Source organism: Ylistrum balloti, unplaced genomic scaffold, assembly GCF_031769215.1.
Source record: "Ylistrum balloti isolate Yb309-2 unplaced genomic scaffold, AGI_CSIRO_Ybal_v1 Utg370092, whole genome shotgun sequence".
Lineage (NCBI taxonomy): Eukaryota > Metazoa > Mollusca > Bivalvia > Pectinida > Pectinidae > Ylistrum > Ylistrum balloti.
The window spans coordinates 109,676-121,364 of record NW_026782123.1 but is presented as its reverse complement, the minus strand read 5'-3'; the positions used below and the strand labels follow the sequence as shown (position 1 = coordinate 121,364).

At 38.3% G+C, this 11,689-nt stretch overlaps 1 protein-coding gene across 1 annotated transcript; it reads left to right on the top strand.

The window, feature by feature from the left end:
* Positions 1 to 2,696: 2,696 nt before the first annotated feature.
* LOC132549931 (uncharacterized) lies at positions 2,697 to 9,376 on the top strand. The gene is made up of 2 exons (XM_060213916.1): positions 2,697 to 2,776; positions 8,029 to 9,376. The coding sequence occupies exons 1-2, from the start codon at positions 2,697 to 2,699 to the stop codon at positions 9,374 to 9,376; spliced, it is 1,428 nt and encodes a 475-aa protein (XP_060069899.1).
* Positions 9,377 to 11,689: the final 2,313 nt, after the last annotated feature.

The window sequence follows — 11,689 nt, the reverse complement described above, 5'->3', positions numbered from 1 at the left end:
TCTATCATTATAGTCTATGTTAGTCCTGTCCATCATTATAGTCTATGTTAGTCCTGTCCACCATCATCATTATAGTCTATGTTAGTCCTGTCCATCATTATAGTCTATGTTAGTCCTGTCCATCATTATAGTCTATGTTAGTCCTGTCCATAATTATAGTCTATGTTAGTCCTGTCCATCATTATAGTCTATGTTAGTCCTGTCCATCATTATAGTCTATGTTAGTCCTGTCCATCATTATAGTCTATGTTAGTCCTGTCCATCATTATAGTCTATGTTAGTCCTGTCCATCATTACAGTCTATGTTAGTCCTGTCCATCATTATAGTCTATGTTAGTCCTGTCCATCATTATAGTCTATGTTAGTCCTGTCCATCATTATAGTCTATGTTAGTCCTGTCCATCATTATAGTCTATGTTAGTCCTGTCCACCATCATCATTATAGTCTATGTTAGTCCTGTCCATCATTATAGTCTATGTTAGTCCTGTCCACCATTATAGTCTATGTTAGTCCTGTCCATCATTACAGTCTATGTTAGTCCTGTCCATCATTATAGTCTATGTTAGTCCTGTCCATCATTACAGTCTATGTTAGTCCTGTCCATCATTATAGTCTATGTTAGTCCTGTCTATCATTATAGTCTATGTTAGTCCTGTCCATCATTATAGTCTATGTCAGTCCTGTCCATCATTATAGTCTATGTTAGTCCTGTCTATCATTATAGTCTATGTTAGTCCTGTCCATCATTATAGTCTATGTTAGTCCTGTCTATCATTATAGTCTATGTTAGTCCTGTCCATCATTATAGTCTATGTTAGTCCTGTCCACCATCATCATTATAGTCTATGTTAGTCCTGTCCATCATTATAGTCTATGTCAGTCCTGTCCATCATTATAGTCTATGTTAGTCCTGTCTATCATTATAGTCTATGTTAGTCCTGTCTATCATTATAGTCTATGTTAGTCCTGTCCATCATTATAGTCTATGTTAGTCCTGTCCACCATCATCATTATAGCCTATGTTAGTCCTGTCCATCATTATAGTCTATGTTAGTCCTGTCCACCATCATCATTATAGTCTATGTTAGTCCTGTCCATCATTATAGTCTATGTTAGTCCTGTCCATCATTATAGTCTATGTTAGTCCTGTCCATCATTATAGTCTATGTTAGTCCTGTCTATCATTATAGTCTATGTTAGTCCTGTCCATCATTATAGTCTATGTTAGTCCTGTCCATCATTATAGTCTATGTTAGTCCTGTCCATCATTATAGTCTATGTTAGTCCTGTCCATCATTATAGTCTATGTTAGACCTGTCCATCATTATAGTCTATGTTAGTCCTGTCCATCATTACAGTCTATGTTAGTCCTGTCCATCATTATAGTCTATGTTAGTCCTGTCCACTATCATCATTATAGCCTCTATGTTAGTTAGTCCTGTCCATCATTACAGTCTATGTTAGTCCTGTCCATCATTATAGTCTATGTTAGTCCTGTCCATCATTATAGTCTATGTTAGTCCTGTCCATCATTATAGTCTATGTTAGTCCTGTCCACCATCATCAGTCCTGTCCATCATTATAGTCTATGTTAGTCCTGTCCACCATCATCATTATAGTCTATGTTAGTCCTGTCCATCATTATAGTCTATGTTAGTCCTGTCCATCATTATAGTCTATGTTAGTCCTGTCTATCATTATAGTCTATGTTAGTCCTGTCCATCATTATAGTCTATGTTAGTCCTGTCCATCATTATAGTCTATGTTATTTGTAAATTTAGCTATTTTGTTGAGCTGTTTTTTTTTTTTTTTTGCATTTACAATTTACACTGATCGATAAGAATTCCAAAGGGCTGTTTTTCAGCCATTTTGTTTCTCCAACCAGTCAAGAATTTCACCATAACTATCCTACATAAAAGATCTGAGGAATATCCATCTTGTTGTAACAGTCTGATCACATTTGAGCAGACTGATTGCTTCCCTGTTTCAAGTAAGTGATTATCATATGACTGTTAGCTAACTTTCACCTGATCAATCATTACTTTTGATGTCATCTTTCAATCCTGTAATGATTATTTGATAGATTCAACTTGTCCCCTAGTGATGAGCATGTGATTGTCACTGCTTTCACCTTCCAGAGCAATTATCATTATATGCCAGTTTTAACATTTCACCCCAGTGTCTATCATATGACAACTTCAGTCATTCATCCTTTTGTGATCTCCATGTAACAGTTTTAAATTCCAACCCATTATGTGACAGTTTTAACCTTTCACCCCAGTGACCATCAGGGCAGTAATAACATATTTCACCCCAGTGACCATCATGTGACATTTAATCTTTCAACCCAGTAATCATCATAACAGTTGTAACATTTACTCCAGCACTATTCACCAAATATCCCTTTTCCTACCTTTTTTCTCTACTTCTGATCGCTTCTTTCGTTTCAGCTTGTTTTCTGGTTTCTCATACTGGTCTCTGTTGAAAATCATAAAACAAAACGCATACTTCATTAGCAGGACAAACAAATAAAACAATACATCGTAATTTCAACAAATCCATTTCTATTTATAGATAATCTCAATCATTGTGAATATCAAATTTATCTGGTTAACCTAGTATGAACAAGAGGACTTTTTAACTCATGGCTACATCAGTTCTGATCATTTTTTTTTTCTTATATATGATGGGCTAAATGGTTGCTAGTCAACCATTTTGCTTTCCTAATAAATCCAAGAATCAAAACAACTCAACCATGGAGTATGTGGAACCTATGTATGAAATCTGAAAAATATCTATCCAGTATTTCATTAAGAAATATTTATATAAACATTCAGTGTCAAAATCCAAGATGGCCGCATGTCAGCCATTTGTTTTTTGGATCAGTCCCAAAATCAAATTGGCACAACAAGAGACCATGTAAGTTTGCAAGGGAAAATTACATAAAAAATTTGATAAAGGCCTAAACCTCATATGAAATAGTGATAATAAGAATTGGTTAAATGCTGAAAGTTGAAATAAAAAAACCAATACTGACAAAATAATTCTAGTGACTTTCTTACATGTCCCCTACCCACAGATAATTCTAGTGACTTTCTCACATGTCCCCTACCCACAGATAATTCTAGTGACTTTCTCACATGTCCCCTACCCACAGATAATTCTAGTGACTTTCTCACATATCCCCTACCTACAGATAATTCTAGTGACTTTCTCACATGTCCCCCCACCCACAGATGATTCTAGTGACTTTCTCACATGTCCCCCTACCCACAGATAATTCTAGTGACTTTCTCACATGTCCCCTACCTACAGATAATTCTAGTGACTTTCTCAAATGTCCCCCCAACCACAGATAATTCTAGTGACTTTCTCACATGTCCCCTACCCACAGATAATTCTAGTGACTTTCTCACATGTCCCCTCCCCACAGATAATTCTAGTGACTTTCTCACATGTCCCCTACCCACAGATAATTCTAGTGACTTTCTCACATGTCCTCCTACCCACAGATAATTCTAGTGACTTTCTCACATGTCCCCCCACCCACAGATAATTCTAGTGACTTTCTCACATGTCCCCTCCCCACAGATAATTCTAGTGACTTTCTCACATGTCCCCCCACCCACAGATAATTCTAGTGACTTTCTCACATGTCCTCTTACCCACAGATAATTCTAGTGACTTTCTCACATGTCTCCCTACCTACAGATAATTCTAGTGACTTTCTCACATGTCCCCTACCCACAGATAATTCTAGTGACTTTCTCACATGTCCTCCTACCCACAGATAATTCTAGTGACTTTCTCACATGTAATTTTTGCTGACCTGTCATGTATGGCAGGTATGAAATTTGTTGTTTAAAGAGTGTAAACCAATCAAAATCGGCTGTATCACATTTCCAGGTCATGTCATCCCTTTTAATCTCTATAAAGCCTTGGTCAATATTTTACAAAAGTTTCCATGGTGATAAGATAGAATTTCTCATCATCCTCTTCAGCTGTAAAGTAGAAGAGTATAGACCACTTCTGTTCCAACTATTACAATCTCAGATTCAAACATGAAAACAGGAAGTAATTGAGGATCAAACAGGCTATTCTAAGTACCATGAAATGTGTCACCAGAGACAAGACCTTGTCAGAGAATACCTCTGCATGTCCAATCATAATAAACTATAGAAAGATGATAAAAACTGTATTAACACAATAACAGAGCAGCTGATCAGTAAGGCCGTAACACTATTACCCTGAATATCTGTTAGTACCCTGATTTACCTGTATAATTACTGGTCAGTACCCTGTCTTACCCATATAATTACTGGTCAGTACCCTGTTTTACCTGTATAATTACTGGTCAGTACCCTGTCTTACCTGTAGAATTACTGGTCAGTACCCTGTTTTACCTGTATAATTACTGGTCAGTACCCTGACTTACCTGTATAATTACTGGTCAGTACCCTGTCTTACCTGTATAATTACTGGTCAGCACCCTGACTTACCTGTATGAGTACTGGTCAGTACCCTGACTTACCTGTATAATTACTAGTCAGTACCCTGACTTACCTGTATAATTACTGGTCAGTACCCTGATTTACCTGTATAATTACTGGTCAGTACCCTGTCTTACCGGTATAATTACTAGTCAGTACCCTGTCTTACCTGTATAATTACAGGTCAGTACCCTGACTTACCTGTATAATTACTAGTCAGTACCCTGTCTTACCTGTATAATTACTGGTCAGTACCCTGACTTACCTGTATAATTACTGGTCAGTACCCTGACTTACCTGTATGAGTACTGGTCAGTACCCTGACTTACCTGTATAATTACTGGTCAGTACCCTGATTTACCTGTATAATTACTGGTCAGTACCCTGTCTTACCTGTATAATTACTGGTCAGTACCCTGTCTTACCTGTATAATTACTGGTCAGTACCCTGTCTTACCTGTATAATTACAGGTCAGTACCCTGTCTTACCTGTATAATTACTGGTCAGTACCCTGTCTTACCTGTATAATTACTGGTCAGTACCCTGTCTTACCTGTATAATTACTGGTCAGTACCCTGTCTTACCTGTATAATTACTGGTCAGTACCCTGTCTTACCTGTATAATTACAGGTCAGTACCCTGACTTACCTGCATAATTACAGGTCAGTACCCTGACTTACCTGTATAATTACTGGTCAGTACCCTGTCTTACCTGTATAATTACCTGTCAGTACCCTGTCTTACCTGTATAATTACAGTCAGTACCCTGACTTACCTGTATAATTACTAGTCAGTACCCTGTCTTACCTGTATAATTACTGGTCAGTACCCTGACTTACCTGTATAATTACTGGTCAGCACCCTGACTTACCTGTATGAGTACTGGTCAGTACCCTGACTTACCTGTATAATTACTGGTCAGTACCCTGATTTACCTGTATAATTACTGGTCAGTACCCTGTCTTACCTGTATAATTACTAGTCAGTACCCTGACTTACCTGTATAATTACAGGTCAGTACCCTGACTTACCTGTATAATTACTAGTCAGTACCCTGTCTTACCTGTATAATTACTGGTCAGTACCCTGACTTACCTGTATAATTACAGGTCAGTACCCTGACTTACCTGCATAATTACAGGTCAGTACCCTGACTTACCTGTATAATTACTGGTCAGTACCCTGTCTTACCTGTATAATTACTGGTCAGTACCCTGTCTTACCTGTATAATTACAGGTCAGTACCCTGACTTACCTGTATAATTACTAGTCAGTACCCTGTCTTACCTGTATAATTACTGGTCAGTACCCTGACTTACCTGTATAATTACTGGTCAGCACCCTGACTTACCTGTATGAGTACTGGTCAGTACCCTGACTTACCTGTATAATTACTGGTCAGTACCCTGATTTACCTGTATAATTACTGGTCAGTACCCTGTCTTACCTGTATAATTACTAGTCAGTACCCTGACTTACCTGTATAATTACTAGTCATTACCCTGTCTTACCTGTATAATTACAGGTCAGTACCCTGACTTACCTGTATAATTACTAGTCAGTACCCTGTCTTACCTGTATAATTACAGGTCAGTACCCTGACTTACCTGTATAGTTACTGGTCAGTACCCTGACTTACACATGCAAATACCCATCTGTACTATGATGTACCCATGTTTTTATCTCTGTAACCTTGACTTACCTATGTAAATACCAGTTTGTATGCCAACTCACCTGTATAAATTTCTCAATGTCCTCTGACTTACCTGAAGAACTTACAGGTGGCAAGTCCTAGACCAAACACTGTGATACATGCACAAACCAAGCTCCATACAACAATATTGGTGGAATCTCCTGATTTAGGATGGGGTCCAACCACTTTATAAAAAAAAGAATTTGGATCCATGATCAAAAAGTTGAAGAGACAAACCATTAAACTAAAAACAGAATTAATATAGAACAATGAACAAGAAGGTATGTGAGCAAACCAACAAAGAAATTTCATTTTTCAAAAAAACATTTGAAACATTTCTAGTATTATTCACAATTTGTTAAAAGGTGTTGGTAAATTTCCACTGTAGTTTGCCAGGGCTTTCCAATATTGGTCATACAATTTTTGTGAAAAGTGTTATTCAAATTTCTGAAAGTTTAAAAAGGCCAAAACTCCGAACCAAATCAGCACTTATCCTGTATATTACTATACAACTACAGTATTTTCCCGCTTGTAAGAAGTGACTTTTTCCCTTGTGAGACAGATTGCGGCTTATATGCCAATGCAGCTAATACGTGGACGAAACCAAAAATTAAAAAAATCGGCAGAATGGGGAAAAAATTGAGCACCAGTACAAGACATCATAAACTGGTTTTAATGAATACAACGTGTTTGTGACTAAATCATGTAGAACCAATTAAAATTGTATACTAAATGATTTGAAAATTGCAATCAAACATCATTTGATCAAGTTTGAATAAATCCATGAAAGGGCTAAGGATTAGTATGACACTTTATATGCATGTGTATAGTGACCTCCTTACAATGGCAAGCCAAATTTATGCTAGATAGCTGCATGCACATTTGCACATCTATACTTAAGTCACTAACATCCCTGTATAGTTTCATTGAACATAGGGAGAAGTCTGGGAAAGATCTGTTTGATCATGGGTCACATGTGGTTACCATAGCAACCAAATGACATTGCCTTCCCTCTAAACCGTTCAGCAGAATCAGACATTATCTCAATTTCTACCAAACAGAAGCCTTCATCATAATCCATAGTAACGGTTCCGGAAACACCTTGCTGATGTGTCAAATTACATGCATTGATAAGATGACCCATTACACCAGGCTTCAATGAAATTGATTGAAGAATTGATGAGTTTCTGCCATTAGATAAAAACCTGTGACCTGATCACCATGGCAACCTAAATTTCAGCTAAAATAAACTGCATGCACATCTAAACATGGTCCTTAAAATTCTTGTATAGTTTCACTAAAAACAATTTTCAGGTTTAAGATAAGTTTTTCCATAAAAAGCTGCATACAGTGACCTGGTTACCATGGCACAGTGGCCAACCATCCTGGACAGATGGATGGATGGATGGATGGATGGATGGATGGACGAACAGACAGACAGACAGTGAACCTGACCACAGCAACGGTGAACCTGACCACAACAACAGTGAATTTGATTTTATAAATAGTGAATCTGACCACAGCAACAGTGAACCTGACCACAACAACACAGAACCTGACCACAACAACAGTTAACCTGACCACAACAACAGTGAACCTGACCACAGCAACAGTGAACCTGGTCACAGCAACAGTGAACCTGACCACAACAACATAGAACCTGACCACAGCAACAGTGAACCTGATCACAACAACAGTGAACCTGACCTCAGCAACAGTGAACCTGACCGGAGCAGCAGTGAACCTGACCACAGCGACAGTGAACCTGACCTCAGCAACACTGAACCTGGTCACAGCAACATTGAACCTGACCACAGCAACAGTGAACTGACCACAACAACAGTGAACCTGACCTCAGCAACAGTGAACCTGACCACAGCAACAGTGAACCTGACCACAACAACAGTGAACCTGGTTACAGCAACAGTGAACCTGGTTACAGCAACAGTGAACTGACCACAGTAACAGTGAACCTGACCACAACAACAGTGAACCTGACCACAGCAACTGTGAACCTGATCTCAGCAACAGTGAACTTGGTCACAACAACAGTGAACCTGACCACAGCAACAGTGAACCTGACCACAACAACAGTGAACCTGACCTCAGCAACAGTGAACCTGACCACAACAACAGTGAACCTGACTACAACAACAGTGAACCTGACCTCAGCAACAGTGAACCTGGTTACAGCAACAGTGAACCTGACCACAGCAACAGTGAACCTGACCACAGCAACAGTGAACCTGACCACAACAACAGTGAACCTGACCACAGCAACTGTGAACCTGATCTCAGCAACAGTGAACTTGGTCACAACAACAGTGAACCTGACCACAGCAACAGTGAACCTGACCACAACAACAGTGAACCTGACCTCAGCAACAGTGAACCTGACCACAACAACAGTGAACCTGACTACAACAACAGTGAACCTGACCTCAGCAACAGTGAACCTGGTTACAGCAACAGTGAACCTGACCACAGCAACAGTGAACCTGACCTCAGCAACAGTTAACCTGGTTACAGCAACAGTAAACCTGACCACAACAACATTGAATTTGACCTTGGCAACAGTGAACCTGACCACAGCAACAGTGAACCTGACCACAACAACAGTGAACCTGGTTACAGCAACAGTGAACCTGACCACAGCAACAGTGAACCTGACCACAGCAACAGTGAACCTGACCACAGCAACAGTGAACCTGACCACAGCAACAGTGAACCTGACCACAACAACATTGAACCTGACCACAGCAACATTGAACCTGACCACAGCAACAGTGAACCTGACCTCAACAACAGTGAACCTGACCTCAACAACAGTGAACCTGACCACAGCAGCAGTGAACCTGACCACAGCAACAGTGAACCTGACCTCAGCAACAGTGAACCTGACCACAGCAACAGTGAACCTGACCACAACATCAGTGAATTTGACCTCAGCAACAGTGAACCTGACCACAGCAACAGTAAACCTGACCACAACAACAGTGAACCTGACCTCAGCAACAGTGAACCTGACCACAGCAACAGTGAACCTGACCACAACAACAGTGAATTTGACCTCGGCAACAGTGAAACTGATCTCAGCAACAGTGAACCTGACCACAACAACAGTGAACCTGACTACAGTAACAGTGAACCTGATCTCAGCAATAGTGAACCTTGATTCTTGCAATTATTAAATTGACCTAAGTGAACTTTATTCTGGTGTTCCTGGTGTGGACAAAGAAAATTAATCTGTGAGGAATGATTAGGAAGAAAATGATGAGTGTTTGAAAGCGAATCTTTGTAATGAAATTCACATGGATTTCCTTCATCAGACGACACATTTCAGTGTTTCTTCAGCATCAATTTATAATGAAACCCTCCTGAGACAAGGAATGCTGAGGCCTTGTTCGCAATTATAGCCACCTTTCAAAAACACTTAGTTGTGAAATGACCTTTAATTGTCCCCTAAGGAGTTTGACAATTAAATCACACTTAATCGTTATAAAATTTGTTCTCCATCTGGAAAAAGTGCACTTGCTTCAAATCTGACTTCTTGTTCCATAAAAGAGAATCAGAAAAAAAAAAGTAAAAAAAATCCTCAAGAATAACAAAAGGCCCATAGGGCACTCACCACTCACCTGTATATTTCAACACTCAATTCAAAATATTTCGGATGAATTTTACAGTTAGGAATTTCCAAAAGAAAACAAATTTGAAATGCTTTTTAGAGGCGCTGTGTCTTTTGTTTTTTTCTTGTTTTTCAATCCTAAAAACAACTAAAGAAAAAGAATCCAAAGTATTTTTTCATTTTTTCTATCTGACTCTGCACATGGGAGCTATATCAATGATTCTCCATTTCTACAAAACTGATTTCTTTTCATGCAAGGATGCTCTAGACCAAATTTGATCAAATATTTCATCCCGGCATAAGAAGCAGTTTTTACAATTACTTCTATTTCTTCCATGGATTGTCAAATGCAAATGTTTGTACGTCAGCCCTGGATGTTGTGTATGTCTTTGGTCATTTTTTTATCACAGATCAGAGAGGGGAGAGACACTTCATCATGGTCATGGTAAAGTGAAGCATTACACTATTTTCTTACTAATAAACTTTTTTTCACAATTTTTTTGCTATTCAATCATATAAACACATTAATAATAAAAACAAGAGATCCCAGTGGGATCTTGGCACCCACCATTTGAGGATCTGTTTTCAGTTCTTGAAGATTTGTTTATTTTTTTTGTTTTTGTTTCAGGTGTTGTAAATGTTCATGAACTGGTCTTGAATGTACTCAATGATGGCACAAGATATTTTTATAGGGATATAGTGATAAAATGAACACCATTTATTAAGTTGTATACTTATTAAATTCATGGTGATGGTGATGATGATGATGATGATGATGATGATGATGATAATGATGATGATGATGGTGATGATGGTGATGATGGTGATGATGATGATGGTGATGATGATGATGATGATGATGATGATGATGATGATGATGATGATGATGATGATGATGATGATGATGATGATGATGATGATGATGAAATGATGCACATGTACAAGAGCGCAACAAGTATAATAAAAGTTCAAAGTTTTTTAAAACTATTTTTTTTTTTTTTTTTTTGATTTTGAATTTTAGAGTTGATTACATTAATGTTTTTGTAACACGAACACTTAAATATTAGGAAATATTGACATTTTTAATAAATCAATTCTTCTATTACTTCTCATGTTTCAACCCATATGCCATTAACTCAATTCATTGCATGGTTTAGTATACATACCCTAAACAGTGTATTTATCAATGTTTACTTCATTTAGAAAATCTGATACTTGAGAATGACTGATCATGTAGGTAAGAAATAGCCATAAATCAATCACTCGCTGTTCAAATCCAAGATGGAGAGCCATAGGCCATTTTGTTTTTCAGATCATTTTAAATATGGGACAATGCTTAACTAGGTACCAAGAGGAAGCTAACTATGAAATTTGAGAAGGATCCTGTCACAGCCATAACAAACTACTGTATTACTGTTGACATCCAAGATGGCTGCCTGTGGGCCACCTTAATTTCAAATCAGTCCAAAAAAGGTACAATGCACATCTAGGGACCAAGGGAAACCAATACATATGAAATATCAGAAGGATCCATCCAGTACTTCCTCAGAAATAGCGGTAACAAGATTTAACTCTCAAAATCCAAGATGGCTGCCTGTCAGCCATCTTGATTTCGCATCAGTCCAAAAAAGGTACACTGCACAATTAGGGACCAAGGGGAAGCTCCATATGAAATTTGACAAAGATCCATCCAGTACTTTCTCAGAAATAGCGGTAACAAACTTTTATTTTCAAAATAAAAGATGGCCGACAAGCAGCCATCTTGAATTCAAATCAGTCTAAAAAAGGTACAATGCACAACTAGGGATCAAGGGAACCTGCATATGAAATTTGAGAAAGATCCAGCCAGTACTTTCCCAGAAATAGTGGTAACAAGAAT